The 16423-nt window shown below is 34.3% G+C and overlaps 1 protein-coding gene across 2 annotated transcripts; it reads left to right on the forward strand.

Annotated features, from left to right (window-relative positions):
- The first annotated feature begins 821 nt into the window (after positions 1-821).
- hmgn3 (high mobility group nucleosomal binding domain 3) lies at positions 822-15694 on the forward strand. 2 transcript variants are annotated; one of them, XM_056449737.1, is made up of 6 exons: positions 822-981; positions 5902-5952; positions 6698-6727; positions 7046-7096; positions 7468-7572; positions 14963-15694. In XM_056449737.1, exons 1-6 carry the CDS (start codon positions 967-969, stop codon positions 15002-15004), a joined length of 294 nt encoding a protein of 97 aa, XP_056305712.1. In that variant the 5' UTR covers positions 822-966; the 3' UTR covers positions 15005-15694. The 2 variants fall into 2 exon arrangements, with proteins under 2 accessions (XP_056305712.1, XP_056305711.1); XM_056449736.1 differs by having other exon boundaries at positions 826-981; positions 7465-7572.
- The last annotated feature ends 729 nt before the right edge of the window (positions 15695-16423 follow it).

Raw genomic sequence — 16423 nt, forward strand, 5'->3', positions numbered from 1 at the left:
ATTAGATTTTTTTGTTTGTTTGTTCCAGTTTCATGTTCATTTTAGTTATAGTAATTTCTATTGTATTGTTTTGATGTCTTTATTTTATTTATTTTAATACATAAAGTCAAACTACATGAAAATGAGGTTGTTTCTCCTGGCAATTACCTAAAATAACTTTACTTTTTATAAATAACTTATTTAGTTAATGTTTATGTCCGTGTAACTTTAGTTTGCTTAAATAACCTAAAGAAATCATGTTTTAAAGTGCTTTTGTTTATGTATTTAATTAATTTTTGGGTAAACTTAGATCTTGTATATGACCTGTTTATCATATTGTACATACTGTATATCATACTGTATATTCCAGTTTCTTAATTCTACATTTACTCCCTTTATTAATATTTATTTATCAGGAGAGAAAATGTAGAGGCATTAACTTGGGTAAGTATATGTTTTGTTTTTTATTCGCCACGCTGCACATTTTGTTATGTTAATAAACATCATTCTGGTTTTCATTGTAAAACGCTTGCGTTTGTTTTGAGGCCGTGCATGCGTTTCCCATACAGCTGAGCGTGTGCTGTCAAGCGTCCATTGGTTTGTCGTCATTCAATCCCCCGCTCACGCGGACCTTTAAACCCACCCAATACAAAGCGAGCTCATTTGCATAAAGAGAGCGCGTAACCAATGAGCGCGGCCAGCTGAAGAGCTTTCCTAAATTCAAACCAATGCCCGAGCGCGCTATATTAACATATTTACCTCACAGACCAATCGCTTAAAGCAACGGCGGTTAAGTGTGGACCGAACTGACCAATAGACAAAGCCGAGGGTAGAGACTGAGGTCTGCATAATATTAACATGTTATTACCAGAGGTGTTTTAGATATTGATCCTGTATCCACTGGTAGTTAAACTCACTCCCTCACCTCACAGGTCCCTACCTGCTTTTCTAATTTACTAAACACAAGAGACAGGAAAATTTGTAAAAATGCCCAAGAGGAAGGTAAGTCGGTTTATACTTTAATATCCTCACACATCCTTGATTTTTTTCGCAGGAATTTGTAAATAAATAGCGGCTTGCTTTCCAACGAGCAGAACGTGCGCAGCGTCAAGCAGGTAAAGAGGGGATCAAGTTTTAAACGCGTTCGGTTCTAATCCGCGCGCGCGATTCTGGAATGCTGAGAACGTTCGATCCTCTTTGCGTTTGATCATCGTCACACTTGCCGATTTCCTCCATGATAGTTGGAGCTTTAATAACCCAGTGTCTTTTTCGCCACTTCGTGCGCACTTGTGCTGAATGTCACTTTGCGGTGATGCTTCAGTCGACCTCGCTCGGAATAGCATAACCGAGCGCTCTGCTCGCGTTCACTGCGCCCGAGAGCCTGCTGAGCTCCATTTTCAGATGTTCGTTTTCTATTAGCTCACTTTCGTCGATCGATAGAGGTCCCCATTATTTTGTATAGCCATGTTGGAACCGAAAGGCTCTTCCTCCACCCCCATTGCGGAGCAGCAGACCCGTATGTAACCAGCCGAGCGCTCCGTCAATCACACACTGAACTCCTGCTCCAATACACCGGCGGTAGACAATGCAAAACACTGATGCGCTGAGCAGCCAACAGGACTCAAATAAGGGGCTTATTTAAAAACAATTTTCGTTTTAAAAATGGTCAAATGATGCCTTATTAATAATCATCTGCAATCCACCGAGCTTCACCATCCAGCTTCAGTGGGGGCGTCGACTGATGTCTAACAATTATCAGTTTTTCTTCTCAAGTTGGTGATCAGACATGAGAAATGATTGCAGAGAGTGTACTGTACAGCCCTCGTCTATCAGGCAGATCTGTGACTGTCTGTTCATGATAGAGGCACTGGAGCGCGGGTTTCTCTAGGGGGAGTGTTTCTTCAATTAGAGAGACTAAACAAACAATGGACACTTTCCAGCAATGCTGTTCAAAATAAACTTATTAAACACTAAAATCACTGTATGTGTGTATCTATGTATGTACAGTGCTCAGCATTCATAAGTACACCCCTCACAAATCTTTTAAATTCATATTTTTAATAGGAAGCTATACAATATTATATTCGTGCAAATACATTAGACTGGTCTGAATCTTATTTAACAAAATAACTTATGATAATGGCCCAAAAACATGTATATCCAAATGTATATGTTATAGAAAAATATTAAATACAAATTTAAAAAGAGGAAACATCAAGAAAAGCAAAAAAATCGAAAATTTTAGTTGAAATTTTGTAGTTTGTAATTAATTTTTTTAAATATTTTGCTTTTATTTACTGTAATTGTATTATCTTTCAATTTCTAAATATGTTTGGTGACCAAAATATTGTTTTAATAAATAAATCTGTTTAATAAATCTGTTTTGTTTAAATACATCAAAATACATTGCCTATATTCACTGAGAAATGGATACAAATTTTCAAAATATTTGTGTGTGTGTGCGTGTGTGTGCACAATTGAAGTCAGAATTATTGGCCCTCCTAAATTTTTGTTCTTTAGAAGAAGAAAAAATACTCAAGGGGGCTAATATAATATAGACCTTCAAATGGTGTATTAAAAAAATAATAAGGATTTTATTTCATCTGAAATAAAACAAAAAAGACTTTCTCTAGAATAAAAAACATAGGAAATACTGTGACAATTAGCTTGGATATTGTATTAGCTTATGTATAGTGCTCAACATAATTGAGTACAGCCCATTTAGAAAATTACTATTTGTATCCATTTCTCAGTGAATATAGGCACTGTATTTTGGTGCATTTAAACAAAACAGATTTATTAAACAGATTTATTTATTAAAATAATATTTTAGTCACCAAACATATTTAGAAATTGAAAGATAATACAATTAAATTCAGGCAAAATATTGCAAAAATAAATTACAAAATTACAACTAAATTAAAAAAAAAATTTTTTTTGCTTCTCTTGATTTTTCCTTTTATAAATTTGTATTTAGTATTTTTCTATAAAATAAATTTGGCTGTACTAATTTTTGAACCGTTATTGTAAGTTATTTTGTTAGATTAGCTCTAGATTTGGCTTCAGTACTGACTAATGTATATGCACAAATATAATATTGTATAGCTTCCTATTAAAAATATGAATTTAAAAGATAGATTTGTGAGGGATGTACTTACATATGCTGAACACTGTATATAAATAATATATAATAACAAATAATAATTGAAGAGTTCAGATGCAAAAACCTCTAAGTGGCGTCTGAAATTTTGTTCTAAAAGGAGCATTTTTCTCAGGATCCCATGTTTGTGTTCAGTTATTTCACTTTAAAGGCAATGCAAAGAACATATTATTTGCCATAAAGGTGGATTTACTGAACATACACACAGGAGCTTGAGAAAAATGTCCACTTTAGGAGAACATTTCAGATGGCATTTAGAGGTTTTTGCATCTGAACCCTTCATATACTTTCAGAAAATGTAATGCAGACTTGTGTGTTTTTATTTTGTTTTTAGCTTGTGGTAGATTAAAATACCTAAATTGTATTATTTTTATTTAATTCCTTTTTAAGAACAATAAAAAATAATTTTTTACATCAGCAGGCCTAAATTAAGCTGTCATTGTAAACTATCTGATTATAAAATATTGGTTTATAGTTGCTGATATACTTGGTGTTTTAAAAATACTTTCCATAAATTAAAGAACTGCTCAGTTTTTAAAATAATTCATTTGGGTTTACGTCCATGAAGTAAATGTTTTCTTTGGTTGTAACCAATTGTTTTTTTATTATTATTTATTTTTTAGTTCAATGTACTGCATTTTAGCTTTTATTTTTGTACTGTTTTAATCTGTATTATTTGTTTTATTTACCAGTTTGTGCTCGTAGGGAGTTTCATGGTACTAAATTATATTTATGCTAAATTGATTTGAAAATGACATGAATCATAAATCTCAAAAGCTCTGGAGCACAGAAAACACTTGGCATATTTTTTGCGGAAGTACAGTAAATAGATTTACCATGAAGGGATGCACCGATATGGATTTTCGATATTGATAACCAATAACTCTTTAGATTTGGAGGCTGATAACCAATATAAATAGTTCAATAAATATAAATAGTATTATTTATTTATTTGTTTATTTGGCAGAGACCGTGTACATTAATTAGGATTTCTGCAAATGCACCAGAATTAGCCAGAAGGCTATTTTCATCTCTTGTCCCTGTTGTGCAAAATGTTACATTTTTATACAGTAAACAACTGATTTTATTTTTAAAACTTCATAAAAGTTTGAACTGATCTTATGAACTGAATAGCAAAAAAAGCAATAATTGTAAAATTACAAGGTGATTATATAGATACATTCACGATTTAACATAAATCAGCATGCCAAAATTAAATTATTTATTTTTCTTCGCATAGCAAATTAACATGCAACTTGACTGTTGCATAAAAATAATAGGGTAAATATCAAAATGGGATTTAATTAACAAACAAGTAAAATAAATATATTTTAAATAAAATGAAAATTAAAGAAGTAAGAACTGAAACCAGCTCAAATGTTCTTGAATTATCTATCTGCACACTTCTGCTATTAATAGCATCCTGTACATATATTCATTTATTTAAAATCTCTGTTCATAGCTAATACAACCTGTATATAATGTTCATAGTACATCCATCTGTAAATATTACCATAGTTTTTCTATAACTGCACTTTATAACTTATACCTGTATCCTGCACTTGCTGCTATTGCACTGGTGGTTAGACCTAATCTAATCTAAAACGTGTTACAGTAATGTACATATGTAGAAATGTTTAATGTCCGAAAAAGCGTTTTGAGAGGTGTTTTTGACAGTTCAGAGCCACCGTACAAACAAAAAGCTAAATACAGATTATATTACTTTAGAAAATGTGGCATACATTCATCCCATTTGGTGTTTTAGATTCTTTTGTAGGTGCTGCTTGTCAATCAGACAACACTTCTATGTTCGTTCTTGCTGTCAATTGCGGGAAAAATGATCGATGAAAGTTATATGATAAACCGCTGTGAGTTTGAAATTTCAACTAGTTTAACATGGTTACTTACGCAGTTATTAACTCACAGCAATACCACACAAATAAATAACGGCCTTTGAAGGAATAAACAATTTGAGGTCTGCTCCATTATAATGCACTGGACAAGTCTAAAGTTATCGGCCTAATCGATCCATACCGATAACTTTAAAAATAGCATTTATCTGCAGATAACGATATGGCCATCGATATATCTTGCATCCCTAATACAGAGTATAAATTTGCTAGGAAATAATCTATATTAATAATAATTACAAAATAATCAATAAATTAAAAAAATCAGCAACACATTTTACTCATAAACTTGTAAAATAAATTAAGTTGCATTTAAAATGTGCGGTTAATAGCTCAAAAAGGAGCTTTCAGTTTTTGTTTCAGTGCAGTACTAAAGGGATTTAAGACATTAAGTGTCACATTTGTTTCCATTGCAGTCATTTCTGACTTCAAACAACACAATTGTGACAATTTTAGGTTTTATTACGTCTTTTTGATTTTAAATCACGTCCTTTTGTGTGTGTATTTTTTATAAATGTGTTATAAACACTTACTGATATTGGCACCTAGTTTATTTGCTGTTGTATATGTATCATAATAAATTATGCCATGCGCATTAGTAATCACAAAAGCAAACAACCATAGCCAAATTACCATAGACCTATATAATAGCTATGATTCTAGTAGGTGTTTGATTATATCAATCGAGTCTGATGAGCAATAGACGCTTAAAACAAACACGGTGTATGAACTGAGTTGAATCAACATTTGCAAGGTACATTTTGTTTAATGAAATGACACAAAACAAACACAAAAATGGTGTGTAGAAATGTCTGTATGTACAAAATTTGCATGTTCGTTGTGTCTCTACAGTCACCTGAGGGAGCAGAGGCCAAAGACGCCACCAAAGTTACAAAGCATGAGGTAAACTGCCATTCATAGTCATTTCTTTCTCAAGTTTAGAATCATTAACATTTAATTGCATTCAATTTTTAGTTGATTTGACAATAACTAGTTTGTCATTAACTGTGCATGACAACAAATAACAAGTAATTTATCTGTATGGATTTTTTTTATATTTACAAGATATGATATAGTGCCATCTGAAATTTTCTTCAAAAATGAGCATTTTTCTCAGAGGAGAGAATAATTGACTGTCATTAGTAATGTGTCGCACAAGCTGTAATTGTTTTTTGTAATTTGATGCAAAGATGATATAATACATACGTGAATACATATAAATATACACACGTTTAACAAAAAAAAAAGGATTTAAGATCATGAGGACCGTTAAACAGTCATAACAGTCTTGTGAAAAGGCTCCGTAAGGAAGTAGTTTGACTTCACAAATAAAAAGCACTTTTTGGTCATAGTGTAAGTAGGCGAAATAGGATGGGTTGCAAATGATTCAATGAATCATCCATTAAGGGACTTGCTGCCACCTTCTGGTGTTTTATTTTGTGTGTGTGTGTGTGTGTGTGTGTGTGTGTGTGTGTGTGTATTTACTTACCCATGACAGTCCTAAAGCAGCCAAACTACCAGCACAGAACACACTCATCTAAATGATGTTATCCAAAAAAATACACAAAAATATTGAGGTATAATAATTAACATGGTTTAGCTATACCATATTTGATCAACTTTCTGCAACGTATCTCTTTCTTTTTAGCCCACTCGGAGGTCAGAGCGTCTTTCCTCAGTAAGTGTCTTTACTCATCTTTTCTCACCCTATATGCTGCATCATTTGCATATTCGCTTTAAGGGTTGGAGAGTAGTAAAAACCCGTTTTAGGAACTGGTTTGTTATAAATAAGAGTAAAAAAATGCTACCAGATGCCCTCTGGGTATCTTGAGGCCCATTTATAATGTCTACTGTTATCCACAGTTTAGATGTGCTTTAACTGAAACTGTTCTTTCAGTTTTAGTCAACTGTTCTGAAACTATTGTAGCTTTATTCATTGTGGCCTTTGTGTTATCTGTTATGACACATCCTTCATCTTGTTTTCTTCAACCTTCAGAAACCAGCTCCACCTAAAGCTGAACCAAAAGCCAAAAAGCCAGCTGCCAAGGTAACAGCTCTTCTTGTTTGCTTTTTTCTGTTTTGACATCTACGTTTTTAGCATGTGTTTGCATGAGCTTTGCATGATTGTTATCTAACGTATATATATATATATATATATATATATATATATATATATATATATATACGTTAGAGTCAAGTTTAGATTACTAAAAAAAGTAAAGTAAACCAAAAATCTGTGGAATAAGTTAATAAATATTAATTAGTTAAAGCTGCTTGAATTTTTACAGTGTGTTAAACTATGTTAAACATTTGGTGGAGTTTGTACATTAAATGTAGCTGGTTTAGTAGTATTTTTGTAAAGACGGAACTGGTGTGTTCTGAAATTGCTCGGTACTGACTCCTGTTTGTGCACAGAAGCCATCCAATGACAAAGCAGTAAAGGAGAAGAAGGGCGGAGCCAAAGGAAAGAAAGAGGAGAAAGATTCTGCGCCCACTGCTAATGGAGAGACCAAGCCAGAGGAGGTGCGCAAACTCTTTTTAGTTACAAATACCATTGTGTAGCATTTTCAGTAAGAGTGTAGGACAGTTTAGAGAAAATAAACCATAATCTGGCCTTAATAGAGGCATTAATGTGAAGTGGCTAATTTATATAAAGAATCCCCAAATTAAGTATGGCCATAATGTGATAATTTATCATTAAAATGACCATTCAAAAGTTTGAGGTTGGTATGATTTTTGATATAGAAATGTTAGTATGATTTCCCAGTACTTGGTTGCAGCTGGAAGGGCATCCGCTGTGTGAAACATGCTGGACAAGTTGGCAGTTCATTCCACTGTAGTGAACCCTGATAAATAAAGGGACTAGGCCAAAAAATGAATGAATATATAGTATAATTAAAGTATAATTATTTTTAAAATGAATGCATCCTCGCTGAATAAAAAATTTACTTAAGTAAAAATATAATATAATAATTTTAATGTCTATTTATAGTTTAACATTTCTCATTTTGTATTGAAGACTATATATAAAAGGTATAGTTAACTCAAAAATGAAAATTCACACTCGAGTGGTTCCAAACTTTTATGAATTTCTTTTTTCTGATGAACACAAAACAAGATGTTCTGGAGGATTTTGAAGAAGAAAAAACAGCCACTGACATCCATAACAGGAAAAACAATACTATGGGTGTCAATGGTTGTTTTTGCCAACATTCTTAACACTATCTTGTTTTGCATTCAACAGAAGAAAGAAACTCAAACAGGTTTGGAAAAAGTGAAGGGTGAGTAACGATCACTGGTGAACTATCACTTTTTCCGAACCTGTTTGAGTTTCTTTCTTCTGGTGAACAGTAAATGATGACAGGATTTTCAGTTTTGGGTGAACTATCACTTTAAGTTGCCAAAGCAAGCTAAGGCCTTTGATGTGCGTAGTACATTTTGCATGAATGTCACCAGAGCTCTCTATCCTTCCTCAAAATGTTCTTGCAATCATCCTCCGGGACATAAATTAGTTTTTTCATAGAACATTTGTTGTGTGAACAAGAATGAAAGCGCAGACGTGTGAGGTGGGAAAGAATGACCTACATACAGTACAGGCATGTAGTGCATTCTGGAAGAGTTGGACTAAAATTGACTGGGTGTGAGTTGGTGGCATTCATTTAAAAATGGGCTGACAGCAAGTTTGGTAATTAGGATATAGTTTTGCTTTTAAAAAAACGGGTATATTTCTGGTTCTTTCACATTGAACATGTGCCAACAAGCTTGTAAACTTCCAGTCTTAAGCCTAAATGTCTGACCTTTAGAATATGTCTGATTTTATTGAGTAGCCACAATTAGTCTTAAAGGGATAGTTCACCCTAAAATGAATATTTAGCCACTATTTACTATGGCTATACGATTCTGGCTAAAATGAGAATCATGATTTATTTATTTATTTTTTGGATTAAAATGAAGATCCCGATTTTCTCACGATTCTGTAGATGTAAATTAAGGCTAATATAAGTCGGCGATTATTATTGTTATTTCTCAAACATATTGCAAAGCAACAATAATAATATTAGGTCTATGTGTGGGTCTACTGTTGGTTAAAATGCTACCTTTTGTATAGACTTTGAATGGTGGACTTGAACCTACTCAAATACGTCCTGGTGGTTAATTCACAGTAAAGTGATGACATCAGAATACAGCTATTCATAATTCTAGAGTTGAATTATTATATTTGAAACATATGCTTGTAATTTGTCATTGACAACATTATTGGAACATTTTCTTCACTGGTAAAATGAAACATTTGCCATCATCAGATTCCCTTTTGCATTATATTCATCATATTCAACAAACACGTCTACTCCATTAGCCCATCCAACCGGAAGTCGCTTGTCATAATCATAACTCTAAAATGCGATTGATCGTTTAAATGATGTGCGGTTTCACTTTTACTGCCGAGTGCGCTCATGTCATGGCTGCTGTCACTCTGAGGAAAAAAAACACACATGCAAATCATACTTCCCGCGCGGCTCCCAAACAGTCGATTTGCAACAAACTGAACGTTCTTTACAACTTTATTAGCTGTTATTCACAGCCTATACAGGTTCTGTTCACTAAAGTAGACTTTATTGCTCATGTCCTCTCAGTGGTAAACAAACAGTACGTCAGCTCATGTGTGATTTCGTGGCCGCAAATACGTCATTACGGAAAGACAGAAATGACATTTTTGGGTGAATTATACCTTATAAATACAGCATGTGAGACATTTTACCACCATTTGGAGGTGTTCATGTTGCTGAGCACCATATATAAAACAATGTGAAGACTTGTGCGACCGACCGCCTTTAGGCTTTTCTCCTAAACTTGACTATATAATTGGCTGAATCGTAGAAAAGCAGAATTAAGATCGTGTGCAGGGTCAAATCAAGATTGCGAGAACTGTTTTCGATTAATCGTGCAGCACTTCTATTTACTCAGCCTCAAGTGGTTACAAACCTTTGAGTGTTATTCTTTTGTTGAACTCAAAGTGAAGTTTATTTATTAACTCATTTCGAGAGGATCACGTGCTTATGATTGCTTGCGGCTGGTCCTGCATTATGCAATTTTTGATTCACCAATCAGACGATTCCTAAGCCACAATAAATACCCTAAGTTCCATATAACAGCCATCTTCGTTTTGAAGAATCCCCCCTTCCACCCCTACTCCTCCTCCTTTCCTAGATTGGTGACACGGTGGCCCAGTGGTTAGCACTGTTGCCTCACTGCAAGAACATCACTGGTTCTAGTCCTTACTAGGTATGGGCTGGTATAAGATTCTGATGGTATGATAACCTTGGATAAAAATACACAGTTTGACGGTATCACAGCATTGTGCTCACTTTGGAACAAAATAATGACAGAACTTTCATTTTTGGGTGAACTTTGGATTTTAATTTTCCTTGCCTTTCTAATTTTCCTGTAACCAAATGAACATTACTGATCATTGTTATGCTAAAATGGTTTACAATATTCTGATCGATATCTAATAATCTTTTCCTGTGTCCTATTCCATGGCTTCTCAATCTCTTGCACATACACACAAACACACTCACACACACAGATCTGCGTGTCACGCTCATCTGTCAGTGTGTCATCATGGAGAAGTTCCGCCCCCTCCTTCCTGTCCATCCGCGGGCAGAGTGAGAGTGTTAGAGTAAAGGGTATGAGAGTTTGAAGGCTGCAGTGTGTGCTTGTGTGCTTGTCGCCGTACAATCCACATTTATTTGACTGTCTCTAGATATAAAAGGCTTTACATAGGAAAGATTCATTAGATGGACTGGTAGCCAAGGTTACTGAAATGTTCAGAGCATGTCTAATCATTTTGATATTATGAATCCACTAAAAGATTTTGAAGCGTGTTATTTCATCAACATCAATCATCAACGTCTCCCTCATCCTTTTCCATCTAAATCGATGAGGCTTTTATTCATCCTTGGAACACAAAAGTAGATATTTTCAATGAAATCTTAGAAATATCTCTCCGTCAGGAGAAAGTCTGTTCAGCCAAAATGACTTCAGAATGTTCATAATATAAAAAGATCAAAAAATTATTCATATCAGGGCTCCAGACGGACATTTTAAACCGTCATACTAGGGCCACTATAATCTATCTATCTATCTATCGTTCGTTCGTTCGTTCGTTCGTTCGATCCATCTATCTATAAATCTATCCATCTATCCGTCTATGCATCCATCCGTCTATGCATCTATCTATCTATCTATCTATCTATCTATCTATCTATCTATCTATCTATCTATCTATCTATCTATCTATCTATCTATCTATCTATCTATCTATCTATCTATCTATCTATCTATCTCCATCTATCCATCCATCCATCTATCGTTCTATCCATAAATCTATCTATCGTTCTATCTATCTATCCATCTATCTATAAATCTATATCTATCCATCTATCTATCCTTCTGTCTATCCACCTATCCACCTATCCATCTATCTATCCATCTATCTATAAATCTATATATCCATCCATCCATCCATCCATCCATCCATCCATCCATTTATCTAATCTTCTTTGAGACTTGTAAAAACCAATAAATGCACAAAAGATTTGATTCGTTAACAAAAAATGACAGTGTGTATATCAGTTACGATCATTAGCAAGTGTAATAACAAAAATTCTACATAATTATCTTGCGTTTCTACCTGTGGTTCCCATTAGTACTAATACAGAACTGCCGTAATTAATGTTGGTGATTCCTGGAAAGAAAAGCTTTCTAACCTGATCGTTGGTGCACAGTGATGTCAATGTTGTAGAGAATAACAGCAATGTTTCATTTGGCCTTCAACTAGCTTCTGAAATGAAGTTGAACATCGCTGTTTAGTGTCCATGTAAATGATTGTTCCAGTCAGCATTTGCATAGTGCTGTCTTTTCTGAACAGAGCTCATGGCAGTTCAAATAAATGTTTCGTTCTGCTTTGGTGGGATCTCATAGCACACATCTGATAGTGCACAACAGAATTTCATCTGCTTATCAGTTTGGCAAACTTGTAGTGGCACCAGCGTGACCACAAACAATATTTAGGCCGCGTGCAAACAACAACGGATTTCAATCTGCCAAAGTTTATTATTTTTGGCCATTTGTCCACACGACTCTGGCGTTGTTTTTGATTACAGAGTGGCAAAATCTCAGAACACCACCTGTCGTGTCACAGTGTGGATAGGCAAAAAACTACATTTTGGAAAAGATGACATCACAATACCATGTGACTAAAAGAAGGAGGAACCTTACATGTAACAACAACAAATACAGAGTTGTGTTTGTGCTAAGATGCATTAGTAATAGGGCGGTGCAGTGGGTATCGCTGTCGCCTCACAGGAAGAGGGTCGCTGGTTCGAGCCTCGGCTGGGTCAGTTGGCATTTCTGTGTGGAGTTTGCATGTTCTCGTGTTCACGTGGGTTTCCACTGGGTGCTCCAGTTTCACCCACAGTCCAAAAACATGCGCTATAGGTGAATTGGGTAAGCTAAAATTGGCTGTAGTGTATATGTGTGAATGTGAGTGTGTATGGGTGTTTCTCAGTGATGGGTTGCAGCTAGAATGGCTGCGTAAAACATATGCTGGATGAGTTGGCGGCTCATTCCACTGTGGTGACCCCTGATTACAGCTTTTCTCAGTCGCTTTGCTGCATTTTTCTCAACACTATTTACATTTGCTCAACAGTTAATGCATTTCTCGAAACAATTAGTACAAACTGCGAAACCTCGTTGATAACCTGCAAAAGTGTGTCACTTGCTCAAAATGGAGAGCTCATTCCTCAATAGCAAGTATTCATGTCAATGAGAGTGTGAGTGTCATCAAGATGAAAAGTCCTGCCACCATTGTTTATGAACAATATAGTCAAATGGCTTTGTCATGTTTTCATTATGACAGGTTACTCTGTTCATTTTTTCCAATGCAAAACAGTCAGATTTTGGTGACACATCCTGAAAATGCTCAAGACAGCAGTATATACTATTTGCACAGCCATTTGAAAACTACAGTAAAGTTAGACATCACTGCATTTACTGAGATATCTGAGTGCAAAACACTGAATATGTATGTTTCACATTGTTACTACATATGCTCTTTGCAATTCTAATTTATTCACAGCATTGTGCAAAAGAATAAACACACCCTTATTTACAACAAACATAAACTTCCTTTGGGTAGAGCTGTGCACAACTGTTGAACAATACTGCAGTACATATTGGAACTGAACCTACAACACACACAGGTCTGTAAATCATTCATGAAATTGTTCAATTTAGAAGACATTTTCAGGAAAAAAAAAGATTTAAAAATATTTGTATAAAAATTAGCTTGACAGATTTTGACAACTAGTTCAGCATTTTTGTATGTAATGACTCAAGTAATGAAATGAGGACTAGTAGTTTTATATGGAATGACTATTCAGCATTCACAAGTTTACTTGATTTTGACCGACATGACATAAGCAAATGATAATGTTATAAAAGAGCAGAGAGTTGTGTGAAAGCAATTGATGCGTGTCCAAAAGCATTTGCAATTTGTTGGAAGGAATGAGAAACTGCTACTATGATGTGCACAAATGACTAATTGTTTTGAGAAATGCATTAACTGTTGTGCAAATGTAAATAGTGTTGTGAGAAATGCACCAAAGCCACTGAGAAAAACTGTAACAAAGGGACCAAGCCGAAAAGAAAATGAATGAATGCATTAACAATTACACACTTGAGATATTTGTAAATCCACCATGGTGTCCTGGCGTTATGTCTGTACTCAGTGCGCTCATGGAATTCTTTTGGGATTTTAGTATATCCTGCAGATCTGTGTTTGTTTACAGTGCCACATATGGGTGTAAGCATACATATGACACCATTTTAACCCAGTTTCCATAAGGATGCAGACATTGCCTGATATGATTTGTGTATGGGAACTTTGAAAATCAGCACATTTCTAAATATAATAGTTTTAATAACTCATTTCTAATAACTGATTTCTTTTATCTTTGCCATGATGACAGTAAATAATATTTGACTAGATATTATTCAAGACACTTCTATACAGCTTAAAGTGACATTAAAAGGCTTAACTATGTTTATTAGGTTAACTAGGCAGGTTAGGGTAATTAGGCAAGTTATTGTATAATGATGGTTTGTTCTGTTGACTATCGAAAAATATATAGCTTAAAAGGGCTCATAATTTTGACCTTAAAAAAAATTAAAAACTTTTTTTATTTGTGTAAAAATAAAACAAATAAGACTTTCTCCAGAAGACAAAATAGGGGGGCTAATAATTCTGACTTCAACTGTATATGATTAAAGCCCTAATTCAGTCTGTTAATTATACAACAATTAAGTTGCTTCAGAAAAAATAAACTAAACATTTGTCAGCGTTTTGGGTGAACAGAGTGGAGCAGACATCTCTCAGATTGGATTAAAAATAATCTTCATTTGTGTCTAATGGGTTTAAAACAACAAGAAATTAACAAATTTTTATTTTATGGTAAAACTTACTGTTAACAAACAGGTTTCCTGAACATTGATTGGTGTTATGAACACAGCGATCAGTCTATCTACATAACACTAGGATTATAGAAATCATCTTAAAACACACGTTTCCATACATTTGAATTAATATAAAGCATAAATATAAGAATATAAATGCACTCACATGTTAAGAACTGAAGTTAATCAATCACTGATTTGCAGTTGGAGGTAAGTCTGTTTGTGTTTTTTCTGGTACTAACCGAGTGGCTTTGGTTCTGTTTGAGTTCACATCAGATCATCTAACAATTTAACTAACAAGTAATCCATATCAGTATTTCCTCCTCTACTTTAAACTTATATTCCTTATCTATTGTGTTTTTTTTCTCTCTCTCTCTGTCTCTCTCTCTCTGTATAGGAAACTGAGACGCCCAAGACTGAGGCCGAGGGAAAAGAGTGATTGAAGTTGTTTTCTGGAATAACAGAACTTTTTTTTTTTATTCCTATCGAGTATTTTGTAAAACGCAAACTTTTTTTTAGACTTCCCGTACTAGATTTCCTTAGCTAAAAGTTCACTTACACTCCCTGCAGAAGCACCGTCTCCTCCTCCTCCTCTATCTGACAGAAGCAGAGATTCAATTCAAGGAAAAGCAACAGTTATTCTTGAACAAAAAATTTTCACCAGCAGCTCGCCTGCCAAATGCAGCCACTTGGAACATGTCATATCCTATCATGTTAAAAGCATCCGGATCATCGTTTTCCACTAGAGAGCATAGCCTGCGCTTCACGGTTAAGGATTTACGGCTCTGTCTTTGAGTCTTGTTTAACTGAGTATCTTATAAAAAGTGGCCGAGATTTAGAGAAAGGGAGCAAAAAGATTGGAGTAGTAACCTTTTTTTTTGCTTTGATTTTTTTGTTAAAAGCTCCTTTGTAGCATTTTAAGATTCAAGCGTGTTTTAAAATGGCTGAATTAAACATGACCCTTAACAGTGGCAGATTTCCATAGCAATAAACAAGTGGTGCTTTGTGCTAGAAGGTTAGGAAAAAACTACAAGATCCGAGTCTCAGACAAATGTAAAAGTCCACAGAACTGGTTTGGGATATACTCTCTGTAAAATGTTTTCAAATAAAAAGATGAACAAACGGTCAATAGACTCTTGTTTTTTTATGCTTCACAAGTGCTGGACTGACTTTATTTTAAAGAAACTGGACATTTTCAATAATTCATGATGCACACGTGCTTTTATTATGAATATTTTAACTTTCTGTTTTGCTCAAAGATTTTTTGGGGGGAAAATGTGTAATAAAATAATAAATATCTCTAAATAATACAATACAATCAATTAATAAAACAATAAAAAGAATGGCTAAAATCCTTATCTAGTGCTTCTTTCATTAATTGATTTTATATAATGTTATAATAAATAACCACAATGTATTGAAAATATAAGGTTAGCTGGCTTTGCTGTACGACATCAATATTAGTTCATTTCTGAACACATTAAATATGGATACAGTGTTATTATGCACAAAAAAAAACATTACTAAGAATCAGTGGTGAAAAATCATACTCAAGTAAAAGTACTATTACTTGCCTTAAAATGTGGTCCAAGTAGAGTAAAGGTATCTGTTTAAAATATTACTTAAAGTATGAGTAAAAAGTAGACATTTCAAAAGTACCCAAGAGTAGTGAGTATTAAGCTGTAAAAAGCTGATGCAATTACATGTAATATGTGGGTGTGTAAATGTAACATTCTGTAGTGCATTTAGTCATAAGACGTTAATATTAGGTTAGATTTAGGTTGGGGTGTCAGGTGACCAAAATTCAATGTCTAGCCAGCGTCTAAGAACAACCTTTTTTTTGATGTCCAATAACGAC

The sequence above is a fragment of the Danio aesculapii genome, chromosome 23 (assembly GCF_903798145.1).
Source record: "Danio aesculapii chromosome 23, fDanAes4.1, whole genome shotgun sequence".
In the NCBI taxonomy this organism is placed as follows: Eukaryota; Metazoa; Chordata; class Actinopteri; order Cypriniformes; family Danionidae; genus Danio; species Danio aesculapii.

Bases quoted from the DNA above. Each gene is read 5' to 3' on its own strand.
- hmgn3 (XM_056449736.1), top strand. The intron at 5,953-6,697 runs GTAAACTGCCAT...CTTTCTTTTTAG, and splicing joins CCAAAGTTACAAAGCATGAG to CCCACTCGGAGGTCAGAGCG. The intron at 7,097-7,464 runs GTAACAGCTCTT...GTTTGTGCACAG, and splicing joins CCAAAAAGCCAGCTGCCAAG to AAGCCATCCAATGACAAAGC.